General features: G+C 41.3%; 1 protein-coding gene across 1 annotated transcript in view; it reads left to right on the plus strand.

Annotated features, from left to right (window-relative positions):
- Window positions 1–24,340, plus strand: part of BANK1 (B cell scaffold protein with ankyrin repeats 1) — a 437,320-nt gene that overhangs the window by 304,667 nt on the left and 108,313 nt on the right. The window contains exon 9 of the mRNA XM_073601593.1: window positions 329–580. Coding sequence (XP_073457694.1) covers window positions 329–580 — 252 coding nt within the window. The remainder of the gene's footprint in view (window positions 1–328; window positions 581–24,340) is intronic.

Consider the following 24,340-nt stretch of genomic DNA (forward strand, 5'->3'; position numbering starts at 1 on the left):
AGTTAGGGGGCGATACTAATACCTAAACAATTTTACCTTAATTCAGAGAATGCATTAAGGATAAAAATGTTTGGGCCTTAGAACCACTTTAAGCACAATGTAGGCTTTCACATTATGACAAGAATGTTGTACAATCAACTTAATATTATCACATAATATCCAGTAGGAACAATTTCCTAGTAAAGTCTCAGACCTTTAGTCATTCAAAATTTTACAAGCAACATTGCTAGGCAGCTGTTTTTTTAAATATGGATATGTGGATTCCCTATATAGTTTTATTACAGTTTTCTTTCCACATAGTTCATGTTCTATTCTATAACCATTATAGATGCAGATCAGCATTCTACCAATGACACATATGGAAATGGATATGGGGATTGTGTCAACAAGGCCTATGAAAGTGAACAGGATGCACTGGAGTATCCTGCAGTTAACAGCAAGGAGGAGAATGATGAGGAGTATCCAGAGCATCTTGTTTCTGATGGGACATCAGGAATAATTGATGAATATTGCTGCTCAATACAAGCTGACTATTCTTCAGGGCCTTTTATAAATGATGAACTTCCTAATGTATTGCAAGGTAAGGAGCAAAGTATTATATCTAAAATTTTAGAAGTTTAGACATTTTTCTACTAATATGTGTACTGTAAAAAATACATAGAGACCCTCATGCTTTTTGCATCTGTGCTTGAAGCATTGCTAATATTTTAAAACAAATTAAACACATTGCTAAACAGCTACTAGTATCCAGCAAACACAGCTGTATGACAGAAAGTCCACTCATTTTACCTTTATCTTAGTGCTGTGTAAGCCACTCTTGCCATAATTCACAAAATTCCTAACATTTTCTGTGCAAGGGTCTGCATCTTGGACTTTTCTTTTTTGACTCATCACTATTCAGATTCAAATCTCTGGCAAGTCTGAATCTGTCTGCCAGCTGTGAGAAACATTTTAGCATTGATCATAGGCGTGCGCAGGGGGTGTGCTGGGTGTGCCTGGGCACAGCCTAATCACCTCGTGTGGCGCAGATTTCCCCTGCTGATAGTTCACCAAAGCCCCCAAACAGGGCTCCTAAAAAGAATTGTAAAAAAAATAAAAAAGTAAAAATAAAAACCTACTGACACCATCCTACATTTGATCCTACTGAAACCAACCTCTGCCCTACTGACAAGTCCCCTGCTCTACTAACACTGTCCATGTTTTATTATATTTGAGGTGCACACCCTAATGCAATAGGCTGCGCACACCTATGGCATTGATACTTTAACGCATAGGTCTTTCATTATGTGAGAAAAGGAAAGGAGTCTTCAATTGGTACCTTTGTACATACCTCTCCAGTATTCCAATTGGGTAAGCTAAAAGATTCTCGGATTACTGAAAAAAGGAAGTACCGTAGTATGGACTGGTGCCTTATGCTTATGCTGAACACCTAAGCAGGTAGGCTGTGTACTCTAGAAGCAATTCAAGGCTTTGTTTCCAATTTGATAGCAGTGTATATTTATGTACATTTTTAATAGCTGAATACATGTTGTCTTATTTCCATTTCAATAAGAAGTACCAGCAAAGCAGAAATTATGGTGAGTGGCCAACTTCATACTGAGCACTCGTGGTGGAAGAACTAGAAGTTGGGAAGATTTGGTGTTGGGATTTATCACTTATGGACTTTTTGCTTGCTATTATGACAGTTATAAAGCAGAAATCATTCATATATCTAGGATTCTTTAACCACTTGTCGACCGTGCTATAGCCAAAACACAGCTACAGCGTGGCCATACAGTCCTGGGAGGGGGTCTATTGATGTCAGTCCAGAACCCCGGCCCCCCTGCACTTCCTTCGGACACAGTTGATCACAGATCGAGGTAAAGGGCAAATCATAGTGGCTCTTTACCTTGTGATCAGCTGTGTCAAATCACAGCTCATCACATGTAAACAAATGCCGGTTATAGACATTTCCTTTCCTCAGTGTTGTCATAACCAGCTATCCTGTGACAGGGGACATTTACACTGATAATCAGGGCACTGATAATCAGTGCCCTAATTATCAGTGCAGCCCCATCAGTAGCAATAAGTGTCCATCAGTGCAGCATATCAGCTCCAATAGGTGCAGTATGTCAGTGTCCATCAGTGCCGGCTATCAGTGCCCATCAGGGCTGCCTATCAGTGCTGCCTATCAGTGCCGTCTTATCAGTGTCTCCTTATCAGTGCGGCCTCATCTGTGCCTATCAGTGCCGCCCCATCAGTGCGTCTCATCCGTGCCCATCAGTGCAGCCTCATCAGTGACTATCAGCGCAGCCTCATCAGAGCCCATCAGTGTACATCAGTGCAGCTTATCAGTGCCCATCAGTGCATACATCAGTGCCCATCAGTGTACATCAGATTTTTTTTGTTTGTTTAGCAAAAAATATAAAACCCAGTGTGATTAAATACCACCAAAAGAAAGCTCTATTTGTGTGAAAAAAATTATAAAAATTTCATATGGGTGCAGTGTTGCAAGACTGTGCAATTGTCATTCAAAGTGCGACAGCACTGAAAGCTGAAAATTGGGCTGGTCTGGAAGGGGGTGAAAGTCCCCAGTAGGCAAGTGGTTAAACTAAGGAATTACCCATTAAATCCACAGACTTAACTGTTTCCCAAAAGTTACATTCAGGGCATGAGTTTATGGCCACCCATACATCCAGAACCACTGGAATATAGTAAAGCATAACCAAATACATCACACTTAGTAGAGATCCTAATTACAAAGGCAGTTGTACACTCATTACGCCTTTTGTATCTATACCCAAAGATTAAATAACCAACTTGCATACATTTTTAGGCTTACTAACTGATTTTACTGGCAGAAGGTACAGCCACACTTCTACTCAAGAACAATGGACAGAAAGAGATCTGCATTCCCATATCATGAACTGCTGTAATACTCTTCCACTTTTCGCAATGTAACATTTTTACTGGAGAAAGGTGTATTATCACTGATCTGAAGAAAATCTATTTGTCCAAGAGTGAACACTTTTGAAGCTCAGATTTGCATATGTTTTGAAAGGACTTCCTTATGCTGCTATATTATCGCAACTGATGCTCACATCTAACTCATTCCTTGAGAAAACCATCTTAGCTATGGCTGACTATAGACTTACAATGCAGCCACTCAAAACAAGCATGATGAGAGAAATGATGTGGTCTAAATGATAGTTTTCGCACCTATGGTATATAAGGATAACAATTTTAAGTGTTAAAATTCAAAAATTTCAAATCAAAAAGCCACTTTCATTGTTACCTTTCACGTTTGATCGTTTAAATTCTATCATACTGCAGAAACTGAACTATTGACAGTAACAAAAATAGATGTAATAACATCTATGAAAAGATCATGTCAAGAAGTAATAGTCTTTTATCTTTCATATCTTAAATGCCAAGAAGAACGAGGCACTGTATTTTTGTTAAATAGCTAAATTCATAGTTCAAATACATATACATAAGTTGTTTTGCTTACTGCACATTATAGTGATTTCAGTTCTTCCTTTTTTCCACTGCAATTAAGAAACCTAGTTTAGTTACCAAGCTGCCACAGTAGGTGAAGCAACACACTGATGTGGTCAGCCACTGTTTAAAGCGTACTACAGCATCTACCTGCGCAAGTTCTGTGCTTGACAGTTGTATGGATGCACAGCCCCAAATGTACACTGTCTGCGTTCGAGTCCGTGCATAGGCAAGGCTGTTAAATTGGAAGCAGTAGCTGTGTTGTCTGTGCAGTCGCTGCATCCCATTTGATATGAATGAGATTTTCTGCAGGAGGATGCACAGAAAACCTTTGCACCCTTGTGTGACCCTCACATTGGTCAACAATGTAGCACACTCATGTGAACAAAGCCTTAATACCGTACTCTGAATGTTTCAGAGTTCTGACATTCCCTCACCCAGTTTGAGTGCTGTTGTGATTGGCAGAACTTAATAGAAGATGAAAAACTGATTTGTGTATTCATGGTACTTATTTAAAATTAATTGAATTTTTTTTTAACATATAACTAGGTTAAATTGTGCATTTTATCTGCCTGTCTATCTACCTTAAACACTGAAAGCCAAAAATGTTGATGTAAATATATAGAAGCATTTAGTATTTTGGCAACTGGACATAAGGGTGCCTTTGCATTAGAAGATATAGTTGAAGTATACAGACAATTGAACAATGTTAGTGAGTATGGCACACTAGCAATTGCATTGAGTGGGTTGTTCTTGGTTTCTACTAATAGATAAATATACAATATTGAGGAGAAAATACCATTCATGAGGCAAGGTGTAAACATTTCACATCACATGTTTCATGTGAAGGATTTAGTCTTAATATACATAGGCATAAATCCCATCTAGGTTGACACATCCACTCAGCTTTGATGGCCATGAATAGTGCAACAGAACCTCTGTTGACTTCATCAGAGATCATTGGTTGTTATAGTAATGTCAGAGCTACAAAGCATTTCAGAGATTGTAGGTTAAAAACTACAAAGATCCTGCGCTTATGCTTCTATTATGGTGTCCCTACACCTTGGCGGCTGCTAGCACTGTGGCCCATATACCCCTGATCTAAGTGGATAACAGTTGTTTTGTGACAAATACTATAAAGTGCTGCGCTTCCCTTATATATATAAGTACTGTGCCCTTATAATCAAAGTGAAACATGGAAAAATCTATTCATAATGATAGCCATACAAGATATTCATAATGATGGCCATACAAGATCTATTCATAATGATGACCATACAAGATATTGACACTTTGGGCCCAATTTGGACATTTTCACTTAGGGGTGTGCTCACTTTTGTTGCCAGCGGTTTAGACATTAATGGCTGTGTGTTGAGTTATTTTAAAGGGGAAAGCAAATTTAAATTGTTATACAAGCTGTACACTCACTACTTTACATTGTAGCAAAGTGTCATTTCTTCAGTGTTGTCACATGAAAAGATATAATAAAATATTTACATAAATGTGAGGGGTGTACTCACTGAGAAAGATGGACTGAGCTTCATCTAATTGTTGACAATACAAACACTGCTGTTTTCTGATCTTCCTCCTCTGCAATACCTGTGATTGCCTCTAAATCCGTTTTGGATTTGTATGGATTTCTTTGTGGGTGAGCACCTGGGCATTTACTTCAAGCATAGAGTGCAGTGGCTATTCTTGGAAATATATATATATATATATATATATATATATATATATATATATATATATATATATATATATATATATATTATTGTCACATGTCAGAAAGTATGACAGACCCAATCGGGATAGGGGCTTTTGGAGGGGACAAGGGGCTAGCCTTCTTCCCACTGATTATGGCCCATGGAGGAGACTGGAGATATTGTTTGCTTCTCCCGGTTAGAGCATGAAAAAGAGCTCAGTTCAGCCTCTGATGCCATGGAGAGAGCAGGTCATTCTCTAATGATGGACAACAACATGATGAACGTTAAGAGTGAGGCTTGGATTAATTTTCTGAGTGAAGACAATAAAGCTTCCCTTCTGGAGTAGATAGAAAGGTGTAATATTAGTCTTCTACAAGTTAATGGTCAGAGGAAATATGGTGGCCTTCCTGCAGACTGAGTTGGAGAAGCTCCTCCACTTGGGACAAAAATATTTATCAACAATCTCCCTCAAGAAATCTATGATGATAAATGAATTCCACTTTTTCAGACTGCTGTAACATTGCATGAGATTTGTCTTATAATTGTCTAGTGGATAGATTACACAAGTGAAAGCTGGTTAATGTGATTTGGACAGCCCTGGATCTTCTTTCTGGGGAACTAGTGCCAAATTGTCTGGGTGGGCACTGACCTGAGTCATCTAGGCTTGTCTAGGTGACTAGTTGTTAATTAGCTTGCTGTTAATTAGATCACTGTTAGCTGTTGGCTGTTCCTTAGATGTGCTGGTGATATTACTGTTTACGGTTTGCATTGTTTAGGATAATGTGATCAAACTCTTACCTGATTTTGTGTGGTATATAAACTGTATGAGTTTACAGTAATTTCCAGCTTGCATCTAAGCTAATGTCATCTAGTTCTTGGGTGCAATGCTCAGCTATAATACCTGGTTTCTGGTTCCAGAGTGGAGGAATTTGTATCTTGGTGGAGGCACCCAGGCTGGGTGCCAGGCGATTGGTCACAGTGAACATAACCTGCTCAAAGATACATACCTGTATCCGTCAAAGTCGTAAGGTGTCCCCATTACAACAGCCTTCATCTAAAGAAGTTAATGTGGGCCTTCAGTGCCACTGATAGCTTTTAAAACAAGATATACAGTATACAAGTGTCAAGCTGCTTGTTTTTTTATCCCTGTGTACATCAAGTTTTAGGATGTATGCTGACAATCTTTTCAGTTTACTGTTAATTACTATCATCATCTTCATCATCATCATCATCATTGTACCATAAAATGCCCCTTAGGAAGTTACTGAAAACTATTTCATCACAAGATATCAGCCAGAAGAAGACAAGCAGTTATGAGTTTTGATAACTTCTTTCTAACAGCCATTTTGTTGCATTTTAGACCCATTTTCAACACGTTAGTAAGCAAGCTAGAATTTCTATTATCTACAGCATAACTGTCAATCTACATTTGAGGAAGCATTTTTTATAGAGCGAGAGGACATCTAATCTACAATATTTATCATGCTGGATGCTATCAGTTGTGTACATTCTTCCCTGTGGCTGACTTGAGCATGCTAATCTCACAGAAACACTGACAGGACTAAAGTAAAAACTAAGAAGACATGACAACTGAATCCAGGACTTCACTAGTTGTTTGTAAAGATATTTTTACCAGATAATTTTATTCTGAAGCTCAGATGACTTTTTAATGATTAAAAAAGCCAATACATCACTTCTGTTACATTCATGTGTGACACGATTTTAAAACCAGAAAGATCCATTGACTTCCATCGTTACTTCTGATTTGTTTTCGACAAAAGCTTACAACTTAATTAACTAAGTTGAAAATCCAATTAGTTTCAATGTTTTCTGTAGACAAGATAATACAGCATCAATATGGTTCATCATAGCTTTAGTGTTACAAGTCATCTCAGAGCTGTCGGCAATCATTCCTTCTAATTTACCACCTGCAAAATTTAGAGATGAGTTATCTACAGCTCAAACAGATCCAGCATACATTTATTCAAAGAACTGTTAGTAATGTTTATTTATTTTTTACTATGTGATAGTTAATAGTTTGCTCTTTGTAGAATGAACTTAGCAAATCTAGGTGACAAAATATATTTACAAGATCAATTTTGTATTAAGCAGTTTTACCACTTCTAGAAATTATTACACAAACATAGTACTGGAGGCAGGGGAAAATTGCATATTTTTAGTTAAAAATTATAGTAAATTTTGTTTATTCAGCAGAAAAATGCATTGATTCCTGTAAAAATGTCACTGGCAGTGAAGGGGTTAACATTAGGGGGCGATCAAGGGGTTAACTGTGTTCCCTGCAAGCGGTTAAAAATGTTGTCATTTACCATTTATTGCAGGTGGATCTTCCTGGTACATGCATTTTTATATTATAGTGAATGATTAACCACCTGCGAATCTTTGGTTAATATCACATTCACTGCTTTTTAAATATGACCCTATGTAATCTGATTGCAGCTAATTCAAAATATATTTATCTTAATTGTACAATACAGGACACAAAACTAGTATCATGGATCAAGGGTTACAGTATATGCTGCTACCTTCAAGTGATTAGACACTGGAATATTTTTTTTGCTATGGCATACCAATATAACCCCACCCATTCAATGAGGCTCTAGTTTTTTGCTAATGGATCTGTTCCCCTCTAGATAAGTACAGTATATGTTGTTTTTTTTTTTAAATCCTTGAATTTTTTCATCTGAAAAATATTCTCTCAACATCTGGCTGCTTATTACCTTTTACTACTTAGCAATTTCCGGATTGGTTACCCTTAGTGTGTACCTCGGGGAACATACCAAAAACCCACTGTGTGGGGCTGGCCTGTAATTTTTGATTAACGCATTAGGTGCTCACCTTGGCATTAAGTGCAATTTGTGATGTTAGCTGTAGGGTGCTATGCAGGTCCAGGTCTGCGGTAAATTTATATGGTTCTCAGACCCTCAAAACCTCTTAGAAGGTATGTCCACCGTAACGGGCGAAGCCTGGACCTTATCAGGCCCAGTGTTGTGGATAAGGTAAGACAGGGTTTCCCTCTATATGGACATCAGTTACTGTCTTTAAACAACCATATCCGCAGGGCATAGCACATTATGTGTTTTATTGGGCATTGGTTTGGGGTGTTTTTCACATTATTGTGGTAACCCCTCCCCTTTTGTCTCTCACCTTTCTCAGCAAGCTCTTTTAAAATTGGCTTTTCCATCCTATCAACTTAATCTCACAAGTATGAAATAACTGTAATATACCTGCAAGATGACATGTTTCCACCTGCTTGTTCCACTGAGATTCCAACTGGGGACCCCCAGCATGGGCGCTGGGCCAAAAGGGCCAAACAGCATGCTGAATATGCTTGTATGAAATGTCTTCTTGTCTTCTTTGCATGCCATTTGATAGTGAACTCCTCTTTTAGGAATCCCTTGACAAATCCATCAAGAAGTAATTGGGGGTACGGTACTCTTACCCCAAAATAAAAAAAATATAAGTCTCCCATTTCTACAGCTTCTACCTTTACTTAAAAAAAAGACATTTGCGTCCGTCTGGATCCCAAATATCTAAGACATCTGGGTCAAATCTGTCTTTTCAGGGGGAACAAAGGAGAATTTCTATCCCTGTCCCTTCTTCACTTTCTACCTTTCAATCTACTGGCTTCAGAACCAAAAGGGCAGATTTGATGACTACTTTGCACCAACATCAAGCACAAGGAGTGGTTGTATGAGTTCCTTCAGAATAACAGTTTTGATGTTTCTATTCAAACCAATTTACAGTCTCAAAACTAAATGAGGGCATTTGTCCAATTCTGAAATTGAAATTACTGAACAGATTTCTTTGTGTTCACAGATACACGTAGGCTTCTGACTGGCAAGCCTTGGCCTCTTACAAACAGACCAGACTAATGCCCCGTACACACGGTCAGACTTTGTTCGGACATTCCGACAACAAAATCCTAGGATTTTTTCCGACGGATGTTGGCTAAAACTTGTTTTGTCTACACACAGTCGCACAAAGTTGTCAAAAAATCCGATCGTTCTGAACGCGGTGACGTAAAACACGTACGTCGGGACTATAAACGGGGCAGTGGCCAATAGCTTTCATCTCTTTATTTATTCTGAGCATGCGTGGCACTTTGTCCGTCGGATTTGTGTACACACGATCGGAATTTCCGACAACGGATTTTGTTGTCAGAAAATTTTATCTCCTGCTCTCCAACTTTGTGTGTCGGAAAATCCGATGGAAAATGTCCGATGGAGCCCACACACGGTCGGAATTTCCGACAACACGCTCCGATCGGACATTTTCCATCGGAAAATCCCACCGTGTGTACGGAGCATAACTGACTCTAGACCTACGGTTCCATCCTGTTTCTCAGTCACTGGATTTAACAGCATGGCTGTCGAAACCCAAGTCCCAAAGGATAGAATCTGATTTGATTATTGCCATCTTACTCAGAACAAGGAAATCTAACTCCTTTGAGTTAGACCTTACCTTTGAGGTTGCTTTTCTGGTGGCAATCACATCTATTAGGCATGTTTCTGAGATATCAGCTCTCTTGTACAAAGTCTTTTTTTTTTTTGCACAAGGACAAGGTGGTTTTGAGACCAAAACCTTCCTTTTTACCAATTGTGTTGTCCTCTTTCCACCTCAGTGAGGACATTTCCCTCCTTTTCCTTTGTCCTGTCCCAAAACATGACCAGGGAATTGCCTTTGTCAGCCTTGGCAGAAGTCCCTTTTTGTTCTATTGGGAGGTCCTGGTAAAAGACACTCTTATTATCACTCCACCATTGTCAGATGAACCAGCCAAGTCATTTACAGGACTTACTCTCCTAAAAAAAAGTTCCCAGAGTGAATGTGTTTATATGAGTATGCTCTAGGGGCAGCCCTAGCAAAAAGTTTTTGCCTGTGTCCAGACAACTGAAGGTAGCAGCATATAACCCATGGTCTATGAATACCAGTCATGTGTCCTGTACTGTATGCCGAAATAAGAAATTTACAGGTAAATCAAAAATGTATTTTGTCTTATAATCATAAAAATAATCAGATAATGAATATATATACATTATGTTTTGGAGAACCAAGATCCCCACTCTTCCCAGCCCCCGCCTAATAAAAAATAAAAAATAGATATCTACAGTATGCTGGTTCTGTATAAAAGGTTTGTAGGTAATAGGCAAAGGCTTGTAGGTAATATTTGAGAATATCCATTCCCTCAAGCTACACAGTAATCACCCAGGAATGATCCTTGCAGCAAAGTGGCAGTTTACAGTTGCTTTAGATGTGCAGATTTTAAAAGAATGTTTAAGTTGGGGAATCTCTTTTAAATCTAGTTTTATTTATCTCTGTCTGTCTGTCTGTCTGTCGGTCCATCTGTCTCACTATCTTTCACTTTTCAATCCTCCTTCTGTTAATTTGGCAGTAAATGGATTCCAATCACAATACATCCATCCTGCCAGGACATTTTACCTAGTTAGTTCTGCATAGTGGCTGCTCTTTCAGCTGTTATTTAACAAATTATAAAGGTAGAGGTTCTTGTAGTGTGAGCTGTATGTCCCTTTAGGTCTGGCTGTTGCTTTTGCCACTACAGGGCTTCTGTCAAACATGACTGGCGGGTCTAAAAATGTTACAGTACATGTATTGTTTTGACAGCTCTGTATTAATGTATTGTACATATATAAGTTGTGCGCACAATGAATATGAGGGCCAGTGTGGATGCTATCATGGATGGAGAGCATATAATCAGTTTACAACTCCTGGTCTCCAGATGCAGCCACCAAGAGGGTTGAAACCAGTAGAGTTATGCTGGTGAATCATGCACCATCATCATAGTTTAGATAAAAACCCTCTGAATCTCATGTGACATTATAGTGTTGCACACATTATTAAGCTGATGTTATGTGTAGAGTCTGATGCTTTTGTAATCTTTGGATTATGTGACTCTTTGAATGGTGCTATAGATCAGCACTGTGTTAATATACTGAATTAATTTTGGGTGTTACATACAGGATGGTGAAACTGGCAAATGAGTTCAGTCTTCATTTATCTAGATCCATAAGAGGATTTCATTTGAGCTGTATTGAGCATATTTAAATGGTTTCCTCTTCTGTTATGGCGGATCTAGACATTTGAAAATTTGTATCAATTTCCACATGAAAATGAGGAACAACTGGCATGTCATCAGATGATTTATAAACAAGAAGATATTATTATTTAATGCAATTAGGGCTGATTATTATATGTGGATATCATTGTCTGTGGTTATCATTCCATATGTGCCCTTTATGTTTAGAGTGATGTTAAACCAAAAAGCAAACATTTATTATATTGTAACTTATCAACTCTTAGATGTGATGGCTGCATTCGTTTTCTTTTTTAGACTTCCTTTCCTTTATTTTCATCTGGCGATTCAGCCAGTAAGTCAGTTTTTTTCAACATAACAGGCTCTCCTACAAATGTATCAGTTGAGACTGTTAAGAGAGACAAACCATTTACCACTGACAGAGGTTCCTTTAATGATCAGCTTTTATTTATTCATGTGAAACCTGTATCCCACAAGTTGCTGTAACTGCTTGTGGTAACTGCAGTTTCAGCTGCATTTTGGCTTCAATTTGTTAGTATATCCAAATCTGCTATTATATCTAACACCCCCTCCTCCAGACTGACAACGCTGCTGTCCCAAAGTGCCCCTTGTACCCATTCATCCACAGTGGAGCACTCTAATACAGGAGGTGTGTTACTGACTGGATCACCAGGTGAAAACAGAGAGAAAAAAGCCTAAAAAAAAATGTGGCCACCACATCTTAAGATTGGTAAGCTGCAATAAATTCCATTTTTGGTTTTGGGTTTAAAACCTCTTTAATAATGGATACAATTACTGTTTCTGCGTGTACAGAAAGTATATCAACATTGGGTGGAACCATTTTAAATTTCACTTCAGAAGAGAGAATAGTGTCTCTGGACTTTATAATGCTTGGTTTGGAAAATCTTTTCTAGTTCAAACATTTGCAGTGACATTTGAAAGGGCTTAGACTAATACGAATATTTCTTTATTGGTAATATGAGATCTAATTCTGTTTGAGAAGTTGTGTAGCTTTAAGACAAAATAGAGAATTTTTAGTGGTAGCAATCATATGCACATGATTTATGATTTTGTTGATATGTACAATTACATTACAATGATCTAGATGGATAGTGTAAGATTGAATGTTACCGTGACCATACTGCTGCTTATAAAACAATAAACACATTTATATGGCAACTGAGAGCTATTCATCTAAATTAAAGAAAAAATTGGGAGGAAAGCCTGGTTATGTGACCTGTCAAAGTCATATGACCAGCCTCTCCTCCAATCACTGCATCATTAGGTAGAGAGTACTTAAAGCGTAACTCTACTTTTGTTGAGAAAAAAACATTCCCCTCTGGGTGATCTATGTACATTGCAAGGATTATAACAAACTTTGTTGCAGATTCCTACCTTTTGTTATTTTGAAGAAATCCATGTGTGTTTCTCTGTGCCTCTTTTCTGAGTGGGTCTAATGGGATTGGTTTCATAATGAACTGTCAGGTGTGCAGCTGCAGGGCTTTAATGAGTAATGAGGAAATCTGCTGGGTCTGCATCCCTTTAGATATGTTCCTATTGAAAGTATCTCTCCAAAAATTACATTTTTGTTGCAGGGGATGCCTGAAATCTGACTTGTATCTTAGGCAGACTTCTGGGAAAATTGGTGAGCCAATCACAGAAGCAGGAAATTATGTTTCCGGGAGGTGGTCAGTACACACTCTGTGTACAGAACAACTCCAAGTTGCTATATTGCAATGCATTCTCAAAAAACTACAGTGGCTGCAGATTGAAAAGAAAGTCATTTTTTAATACCATTCAATTACAATATGATTAGTGTCGCAGTTATATGCGTTATATTATTTTTTCTTTATTTACTATTTTTTTTTTCCCCACAAAAGTGGAATTACCCTTTAACCACTTGCCGTCCGCCCACTGTCAAATGACGACTGGGCAGTTCATCTCTCGTTCTGGGTGGACGCCATATGATGGCCTCCCAGAACGACCGCTCTCGCACGACTCGGGGGGGGCGCGCCATGTTGCTAGGAGACGGCCCGACCCTGATCTATGTAAAGAGCCACGGCTCTTTAACCATGTGATCGGCTGTGTCCAATCACATGTAAACATGAAGATGCCGGTATTCGGGGGGAGACAAGAGATCGCCCCCCTTGCTGAACTGTACAAAGCCTTATGCCCTCAACATGGGAAGAGTGCTTTGGGGTCCCCCCAAAGCACTCTTCCCATGTTGATGGGGACAAGGGCCTCATCCCGACAACCCTTGCGGTGTTTGTGGGGGTCTACAGGCAGGGGGCTTATCGGAATCTGGAAGCCCTCTTTAACAAGGGGGCCCCCAGATATCGCCCCCCTATGTGAATGGGTAGGGAGTACATTGTACCCCTACCCATTCACCAAAACAGTTTTCCTTTATTATTATTATTATTATTATTATTATTATTCCCTTATTATTTAAAAAGAAAAAAAATTGTTCCCGCAATGTCCATCCATCTTCAATCACGATGTCCGACGGTCCTGAGAAAAAATTTTAAAAAAAGGAAAAACTCCTGCCGACTGCCGTCTTTTTGCTTTGACAGCTCTTATATAGCCAAGGGTGGGGCCACCTGCTGATGTAACCAATTGACCCCGCCCCTTCTGGCATCAGGTGATGCCATGTGACAGCAGAGGAGGTGGGGTCACCGTCACCGGGTGGTCCCGCCCTTGACTATATAAGAGCTGTCAAAGCAAAAAGATGACAGTCGTCATCACGCCTCCCATGGAGGCGGAGTTTTTCCTTTTTTTTCCGGGAACGGCGACTCCGTGATTGAAGATGGATGGACATTGCGGGAATTGTCCGAAACTGTCTCCTGTCATTTTTACTTTTTCGACACTTTACACTTTACAATGTACCCCATACCCATTCACATAGGGTGCGGGATCTGGGGGCCCCCTTGTTAAAGGGGGCTTCCAGATTCCGATAAGCCCCCCACCCGCAGACCCCCACAACCACCGGGCAAGGGTTGTGGGGATGAGGACCTTGTCCCCATCAACATGAGGACAAGGTGCTTTGGGGGGACCCCAAAGCATCCTCCCCATGTTGAGGGCATGTGACCTGGTACTGTTCAGGGGGGGTGCTCTCTGGTCCCCCCTTTTCCTGCAGCCTGCCAGGTTGCTTGCTCAGATAAGGGTCTGGTATGGATTTTGGGGGGACCCCCACACCATTTTTTTAAAACTTTTCTGCACAGGGTTCCCCTTCAAATCCATACCAGACCTGAAGGGCCTGGTGTGGATTTTGGGGGGACCCCCATGCCTTTTTTTAAAAAATTTGGCGCAGTGTTCCCCTTAACCACTTCAATACCCTATGTTATATATACTACTGCCTGAATATAGATTCTACACTGAATATCTAATCTACACTAAATGCAGAGTATATACTAGGCTGTATATATAGATCAAATACACTGCCTGTACTGACTGAATATAGATTCTACACTGAATCTCTAATCTACGCTAACTGCAGAGTATATATATATATATATATATATATATATATATATATATATACAGTTGTGCTCAAAAGTTTGCATACCCTGGCAGAAATTGTGACATTTTGGCATCAATATTGAAAATATGACTGATCATGCCATAAAACTGTCTTTTATTTAAGGATAGCAATCACATGAAGCCATTTATTATCACATAGTTTTTGGGATCCTTTTTAAATCATGATAACAGAAATGGCCCTGATCAAAAGTTTACATACCCTGGAATGTTTGGCCTGGGTACAGACACAGAAGGTGGCACACACACGTTAAAATTGCAATTAAAGGTTAATTTCCCACATTTGTGGCTTTTTAAATCACAATTAATGTCTGTGTATAAATAGTCAATGAGTTTGTTAGCTCTCACATGGATGCACTAAGCAGGCTAGACACTGAGCCATGAGGAGGTAGAAAAGAACAGTCAAAACACCTGCGTAACCAGGTAATAAAACTTTACAAAGATGGAAAAGGATATAAAAAGATATCCAAAGCCTTGAATATGCCAGTCAGTACTGTTCAATCACTTAATAAGAAGTGGAAAATTTGGGGATCTCTTGATACCAAGCCAAAGTCAAGTAGATCAAGAAAGATTTCTGACACAACTGCCACAGGAACTGTTTGGGATACAAAGAAAAACTCAAAGGTAACCTAAGGAGAAATACAGGCTGCTCTGGAAAAAAATGGTGTGGATGTTTTTAGGGACAACAGTACGATAATACTTGAACAAAAAAAATCTGCATGGTCAAGTTGCCAGAAAGAAGCCTTTACTGTACAAGTTCCACAAAAAAAGCCTGATTACAAAATGGCCAACAACACCTTGACATGCCTCATTGGCTTTTTTGTGGCATTGGCACAGTAAAAGCTTCCTTCTGGCAGCGAAACCATGCAGCTCTTTTCTGTTCAAGTATCGTTGAATTGTGCTCCTTAAAAACAACCACACTGTCTTTTTGGAGAGCAGCCTGTATTTCTCCTGCAGTTATCTGTGGGTTTTTCTTTGTATCCTGAGCAATTCTTCCGCCAGTTGTGGCTGCAATCTTTCTTGGTCTACCTGACCTTGGCTTGGTATCAAAAGAGACCTTCATTTTCCTCTTCTTAATAAGTGATTAAACAGTGCTGACTAGCATATTCAAGGCTTTGGATATCTTTTTATATCCTTTTCCATCTTTGTATAGTTTCATTACCTTGTTACACAGGTCTTTTGACTGTTCTTTTCTACCTCCTCATGGCTCAGTGTCTAGCCTGCTAAGTGCATCTATGTGAGAGCTAACAGACTCATTCACTATTTATATATTAACACTAATTGTGATTTAAAAAGCCACACATGTGCACAATTAAAGTTTAATTGCCATTTTAACCTGTGTGTACCACCTTCTTTGTCTGTACCAAGGCCAAACATTCCAGGGTATGTACAGGGTATGTACACTTTTTTTTATCAGGGCCATTTGCGTGATTTCTGTTATCATTATGATTTAAAAAGGATCCAAAAAACGATGTGATAATAAATGGCTTCATGTGATTGTTATCCTTAAATAAAAGACAGTTTTTTGGCATGATCAGTCATATTTTCAATATTAATGGCAAAATTTCACAATTTCTGCCAGGGTATGCAAACTTTTGAGCACAACTGTATATACTAGACTGTGTATGTATATATATATATATATATATATATATATATATATATATATATATAAAGTACACTGCCTGCACACCACTAACTAAGCTGCCTAATCTCTCTTCATTCATTACACTATATGGCCGCCGTGTAAGCAGCAGCCTTATATAGTGTGGGGCGGGGACTTAGCTCCCTGAGCCATGATTGGCAGAAAATGAAGAAACCAGGCAATATTATCTGAGAGGAGTGTCAGGAAGTATAAAACAAACAAAAAATACTACATTTAGCTCACATTCCCTTACTTAGACATCCTATATTAATGCAATCATTTGAGTACCTAAACTGTGATTCTTTTCACGTCATGGACCTATAAATTAAATAGCAGTTCAACTGTTCAAAAGTCAGCATCGAAAAAGACCAGACACAGCTCCCTAATCTAATTCACAGGTTGTAGGCTATGATTCTGATTAAATCAAGGGTAAACTTTCTTACTTTATTACTTTTATTTTTATTTTTTTTTAATTGCTATGACTTTTATTATGGGACTCACACATGACCTTAGTTTGATGGTGTCTGTGAGACTAGTACCTACCAAGAAAAATGTCATTAGGCATTACTGTTATTTTTTCTACAAAATAACATTTCCATTTCCATATTCAACTTTATTTAAAATGTAATACTGTTTAGAAAATTAATATTGGTTAAAGATGGGAAGGAAGAAACAGTTAGCAATTATCTTTAAGAGTGCATATTATTATCTTGGATATTATTATCTTTAAGAGTGGATTTTTGCAGATAAATCCACAAACACTGTTATGAAATTAGTCAGAAGATTAAAAGAAGTCTAGAGATTATAGTTTAATCGGATAAGCCAATTAAAAAAAAAATAATATCTTATGCTTTAAAGTGTTTTTTTTTTTTTAAGATGGGAAAAAAAATCTAATGAGTCTTATGCCGCGTACACACGAGCGGACTTTCTATCCTACTTGGTCCGGCACACTTTCCGACGGACTTTGTCCGCCAGGTGCGCCGGACTTTAAAACGAACGGACTTGCCCACACACGCCGGGATTTTCCGGCGGGCTAAGTCCGCCCGTCTTTCCGACGGACTTTCGCCGGAGTTCCGGCGGACTTTCAGAATGAACGGACTTGCCCACACATGGACAAGTCCGTTCATTTTGAACGTGACTCAGGTGCGACGGGACTAGAGAAGGATGTCAATCTTGCCGCTTTTATCGGCGAGATTGACACCTTGCTAGCCCCGTCGCGGGGCATACCAGGCCCTTAGGTCTGGTATGGATTATAAAGGGGAACCCCGCTACGCCGAAAAAACGGCGTGGGGTCCCCCTAAAATCCATACCAGACCCCGATCCGAGCACGCAGCCTGGCCGGTCAGGAAAGGGGGTGGGGACGAGCGAGCGGCCCCCCCCCTCCTGAACCGTACCAGGCCGCATGCCCTCAACATGGGGGGTGGGTGCTTTGGGGGAGGGGGGCGCCCTGCGCCCCCCCCCCCCAAAGCACCTTGTCCCCATGTTGATGAGGACAAGGGCCTCTTCCCGACAACCCTGGCCGTTGGTTGTCGGGGTCTGCGGGCGGGGGCTTATCGGAATCTGGGAGCCCCCTTTAATAAGGGGGCCCCCAGATCCCGGCCCCCCACCCTATGTAAATGAGTATGGGGTACATGGTACCCCTACCCATTTACCTAGGAAAAAAGTGTAAGTAATAAAACACACTACACAGGTTTTTAAAATATTTTATTAAACAGCTCCGGGGGGGGATCTTCCTCCGGCTTCGGGGGTCCCTCCGCTTCATCTTCTCCCGGCGTCCGGTTGGTTCTTCTCCGCTCTCCGGCCTCTTCTCCCAGTGTCGCAGGTCTTCGGCCGGCCCCTCCGCTCTCTTCATGTAGCTCTATTGCGAGCGGAGGTCCGGACTTCTTGGCTTCTTGGCTTCTTGGCTTCTCTTCTCTTCTCTTCCCCCAGATGTTGACACGACGCTCTCTCCGGCTGGACTGGTCTCTGAGGGCTGCGTTGTGACTTATATAGGCGGAGACCCCGCCCCCATATGATGTCACAGTCCTTGGGCATGCTGGGACTGTGACGTTTTAGGGGGCGTGGTCGACCACGCCCCCTAAAACGTCACAGTCCCAGCATGCCCAGGGACTGTGACATCATATGGGGGCGGGGTCTCCGCCTATATAAGTCACAACGCAGCCCTCAGAGACCAGTCCAGCCGGAGAGAGCGTCGTGTCAACATCTGGGGGAAGAGAAGAGAAGAGAAGCCAAGAAGCCAAGAAGCCAAGAAGTCCGGACCTCCGCTCGCAATAGAGCTACATGAAGAGAGCGGAGGGGCCGGCCGAAGACCTGCGACACCGGGAGAAGAGGCCGGAGAGCGGAGAAGAACCAACCGGACGCCGGGAGAAGATGAAGCGGAGGGACCCCCGAAGCCGGAGGAAGATCCCCCCCCGGAGCTGTTTAATAAAATATTTTAAAAACCTGTGTAGTGTGTTTTATTACTTACACTTTTTTCCTAGGTAAATGGGTAGGGGTACCATGTACCCCATACTCATTTACATAGGGTGGGGGGCCGGGATCTGGGGGCCCCCTTATTAAAGGGGGCTCCCAGATTCCGATAAGCCCCCGCCCGCAGACCCCGACAACCAACGGCCAGGGTTGTCGGGAAGAGGCCCTTGTCCTCATCAACATGGGGACAAGGTGCTTTGGGGGGGGGGGGCGCAGGGCGCCCCCCTCCCCCAAAGCACCCACCCCCCATGTTGAGGGCATGCGGCCTGGTACGGTTCAGGAGGGGGGGGGCCGCTCGCTCGTCCCCACCCCCTTTCCTGACCGGCCAGGCTGCGTGCTCGGATCGGGGTCTGGTATGGATTTTAGGGGGACCCCACGCCGTTTTTTCGGCGTAGCGGGGTTCCCCTTTATAATCCATACCAGACCTAAGGGCCTGGTATGCCCCGCGCTCGCCGCAATAGGAAGATTTGTTTTTCCTATTGCAGCGAGCGCGAGATGCAATACCATCCCCTCGTGTCGCATTTGGTCCGTCGGACCAGCCTACACACGAGCGGGCTTTCCGTCGGACCAGCACACACACGAGCGGACTTTCCGCCCGAAACTGAGTCCGACGGAAAGATTTCAAACATGTTTAAAATCTAGGTCCGGCGGGCTTTTGGGAAGAAGTCCGCCGGAAAAGTCCGCCGCCGCCCACACACGGGCGGATTGTCCGGCACACTCTGGTCCGCCGGACCAAGTATGCCGGAAAGTCCGACCGTGTGTACGCGGCATTAAATATAATGGTGGCAATTGGCTCTGGCAATGAAAAATAGAAATACTACTAAACCTGCTTTGAATTTTGATAGAAATAATTTTTTAAAATATGATTAAATCTATTTTTGCATACAACTAACATAAGCACCTCTTTTTTTTACCTAGTTACCTATGAAATGACATTAGACCTATGGTTGTAGAACGGTATTGTTATTATTTCATATAATTATTGCATTACCTAGCTCTTATCATTCTCTTTTCTGAGGTTGTGATGTTTTTGAATATACCGAAACATTTGCAGACATTAGGTGTTCTACACATGCCCCCAAAAAACTTAATAGAAGTACACATGGCTTGTGTAGCATGCCCTGTCCTCCCCAGTTGCCACTCTCTCACTACACTTTCTCACAATACCAGGCTTTCATTTTGATATACAGCAGCTATTACAGCCACTGCTTCAAAAAAATGAACCTTCTGACTCGGTGTTTTCAACACTGTTCATACATAGGGGATTCAGAGACACAAAGTAACATTATTGTTACTTAGTATTTACACTATTTCATTCATGTGCGGATCAAACGAGGGAGCTCTGATCTGTATATAATGTCACTTAAATTTGAACTCCGGGCACACGAACTTTTATTTAAATACTGTATATTTCTTAATATTGACAAAGGTTATAAATCCCTTTTGTGTGCACCAAATGCCTTTACAAACCTATTTTTCACCTTGGAAACGTAGTGGTGACAGCATCATTGTCCTGCATATAGCCTGTATAGATATCAAAACTGTGGGAGGACTCCAGCAGGGCAGCCCCGCTGCAGGCTGCCTACAGGAAACTACAGGAGAGGGTGGAGACAAGACCAGTAACCCAGCACAAGGAATGAGAGCAGCAGTAACTGGTCTTTATTACAGGAAACTCCTACACAGTGGATTACTGAACAGATCTGAAAGAAATGCACAAAGCACACCACGATTCAAGTAACAGTACACATAAGTCTTGTATTTAGACAATAGTGTTCCTATTGGACCCCTTGGTTTATCCTAATCTGCCCTAATTGACCCCTCCTCCCCCCCCCCCACCTTTTACTTTCCTCCTGATTTTTGTGTATTTTTTAATTTTTGTAACTATTATATTTCAAACTGTTTTTGTTTGTTTTTGTGTGTAAAAAAAAATTGAAAAAAAAAACCCTAAAACAGAACAGAAATTAGGCTTTGACAAAAAACTTGATTGGTTTGTATACAGAGCTATACCAGATTTTGCACTCTCCAGCTTTAGTAGATCAACCCCACTATCTCCCTGCCTAAGCAGGCCCAAGTGACAGTGTCTCAGTCTGAAAAGATTCTCCCCTCCCCAATCTCTTAAGCCTGGTACACAATGAGTTTTTTTCCGTTCAACCCAGTAGGGTTGAACGAAAAAATACTGTCAGCTCTGGTTGGAACCACTGTGACAGGGGGATGCACCCCTGCACCCCCCCACCCCCCCGCCAGAACACCATTGGGCAGCCGATCTGCTGCTTTTCCAGCATGCTTGTCTGACAGAGACTGGCCAGCTTCTGTTGGACCGGCTGCCAAACACAGAGGCCAAATGTCGGCCATTTTTTATTGAAACAGCCGATGCCTCCCAGCATTCGACCTATGCGTACGGGGCTTAACACTCACTTTACCAGCTTTCCCCTGCAGCTCCTTCCTCCTCTGCAGACACAGCTTGTGACCTCCTCCTAGATGAAGTTCATCCAATTGCTATACCCCAGCACTGTCACATGCCTAGTTAAGTGGTGTCACCACTCCCCCAGGTAACCGACCAGTCATTTCAGTGTTGGCTTCGGAGCAACAAAGGAGCGTTGATAAGGTGAGTATAGGGGGATTAAGCAGAACCCTTTGAAGAAACAGTGTAACATGTTGTGCCCTACATGTGCAAGGCAACAGTGTCTTTTATAAGTGTATAACCAGGCATTATCCAAAAGTGTATATCCAGAGAGTGTTGTACTTGCCACCTCTAGTGACCAAATGCAAACATAAGTCCACTCCCCACACTATATAAGGTTGCTTACATTGTGGCCGTGTGTAGTGTTGTTGGCGTAGACAGAGAGATAGCTTGAGTTAGATTAAGCAGGCGGGTTATTCAGTTAGTGGCAGTGTATTTGATATATGTATACAGTCAGTCTAATATATATATATATATACTCTGCAATCAGTGTAGCCTATACATAAAGTGCATTCAGTGGTGTATAGTTTCTAATACTAATATATAATACAGTGTAGTGTGGTGTTGCGAAACAAAAAATACATCATGTCCGGAAGGCCACCAAGGAGAGGCAGACGCTCACATACCATTAAAAGAGGGCAAGCAGTGGTGGTCGTGGACATGGTGCATCCTCTGCAGGTGGCATGCTTGTAGGGGAATCATTACTGGCTGACAACCCTTCTTGATCCACGTTACAAGAGTTAAGTTGCAGAACTCATCCTGCCTTCGCAGAGGGAGCAAAGGATGAAACATCTTCAGGAGGCCTTGAAGAAAGGTTTGTGTAATGCATTTCCAGACCCTGGGAGGTTACCATTTTCTGGTGCTGGACAACGTGTTTTTCAGTCCTCAGCGCCAAGGTCTGATCGGTTCAAGAAACCATTGCCAGCGTCAGCATTATATGGTGCAGGAATATCTAGGGGCAGGTGCAGACTTGGAGACCTTTCCAACAGAGCATCCACTAAGTTACTGGGTCTTGGGGATGGACCACTGGCCTGTCCTGCATCCAGCATGCTTTCTGAACGCACATTCAGTGCTGCTGGAGGGTTTGTAACAGATCAAAGAGTGCACCTGTCCACAGACTCTGTTGATAGGCTCACATTCATAAAAATGAATCAGTCTTGGATCAGCAGCTATCAAGCACCTGATGCTGATGTAACTGATTGAATTTGCTATGGATCTGGGATCCCTTGAAGACTGCCTATGCTGATTATCCTATTCCTCCTCAATCTTGATGATGCTAGCTTCCAACAATATTTTTGGTTTAGGGCAACACCACCACCACTCAATGCCCAATTTTTCTGCCCCTGTTTAACAGGGGCATGTAATTGCAATTTTTGTTATAATATTTCACAGCAGGGCCCATTCCTGCGCCCAACAAGAGTATCTGTGAGGGATTACAGTGTTGTGGCATCACCACCACCCAAGGCCCAATTTTTCTGCCCCTGTTTAACAGGGGCATGTAATTAAAATTTTTGATATATTTCAATGCAGGGCCCGTTCCTTTATCCAACAAGAGTAACTGTGAGGGATTAGTGTTCTGGCACCACCAAAACCAAAGGCCCAATTTTTATGCCCCTGTTTAACAGGGGCACGTAATTACAATTTTTGATATAATATTTCACAGCAGGGCCTGTTCCTGCACCCAGCAAGAGTAACTGTGAGGGTTTACAGTGTTCTGGCACCACCAACACCTAAGGCCCAATTTTTCTGCAGAGTATATAGAGCAGGCTGTATAGTATATATACTGCTGCTCAGGGTATATAGTGCCTGGGGGTCTGGGGGACCCCCACACCATTTTTTTTAAATTTTGGTGCGGGGTTACCCCTAATATCCATACCAGACCTGAAGGGCCTGGTATGGATTTGGGGGGGCATTCATTCCATTTTTTTGGTATTTTTGGCTCGGGGTTCCCCTTAATATTCATACCAGACCCAAAGGGCCTGGTAATGGACTGGGGGGGAGCACGTACTGTTTTTTTCAATGACTTTTATCTATATTGCCGGGATCCGACAATACATTACAGCCACAAGCAGTTTTAAATTACATTTATTCCTTTAGAAATGTAATTTTGCTGTGGTACTGTTATAAACATGGGAAAGATGCGCTACTTTACAGGCAGACTAAGGAGACTCCCCCAGACATGATATTTAAAGGAATATTTAATTTTTTTGTTTCACTTTAAGCATTATTTAAATCATTACTCCCGGAAAAACGGGCCTTTAAAAAAAAAAAATTGCATTGATACATGTCCCCAGGGGCAGAATCCAGATCCCCAAACACTTTTTATGGCAATAACTTGCAAGTAAGCCTTTAAAATTAGCACTTTTGATTTTTCACGTTCGTGACCCGTACACAAATGTTCTGCTGCGAACCAAACCAGGGGGGGGGGGTGTTCGGCTCATCCCTATTCCTGGTATTTATCCATTTAAAAATGCTGCAAGTACAGAAAAATGCCTACTGATCTTACAAAATTTCAATGCGCTCCTAAGCCTTTGTTTGATCTGATAACACAGTACCTTTTCTGCACAAATATCTATACCAGAGTTGTAAGCACTACCTGCTGGACAACAGAACTTCACTCACCCCCACCCCTCTTTGAACCACTCAGCACTAGGGATGAGCTTCGAGTTCGAGTCGAACTCATGTTCGACTCGAACATTGGCTGTTCGCAAGTTCACCGAACAGCGAACAATTTGGGGTGTTCGCGGCAAATTCGAATGCCGCGGAACACCCTTTAAAAGTCTATGGGAGAAATCAAAAGTGCTAATTTTAAAGGCTAATATGCAAGTTATTGTCATAAAAAGTGTTTGGGGACCTGGGTCCTGCCCCAGGGGACATGGATCAATGCAAAAAAAAAGTTTTAAAAACGGCCGTTTTTTCAGGAGCAGTGATTTTAATAATGCTTAAAGTCAATCAATAAAAGTGTAATATCCCTTTAAATT

Source organism: Aquarana catesbeiana, linkage group LG01 (genome assembly GCF_042186555.1).
Source record: "Aquarana catesbeiana isolate 2022-GZ linkage group LG01, ASM4218655v1, whole genome shotgun sequence".
Lineage (NCBI taxonomy): Eukaryota > Metazoa > Chordata > Amphibia > Anura > Ranidae > Aquarana > Aquarana catesbeiana.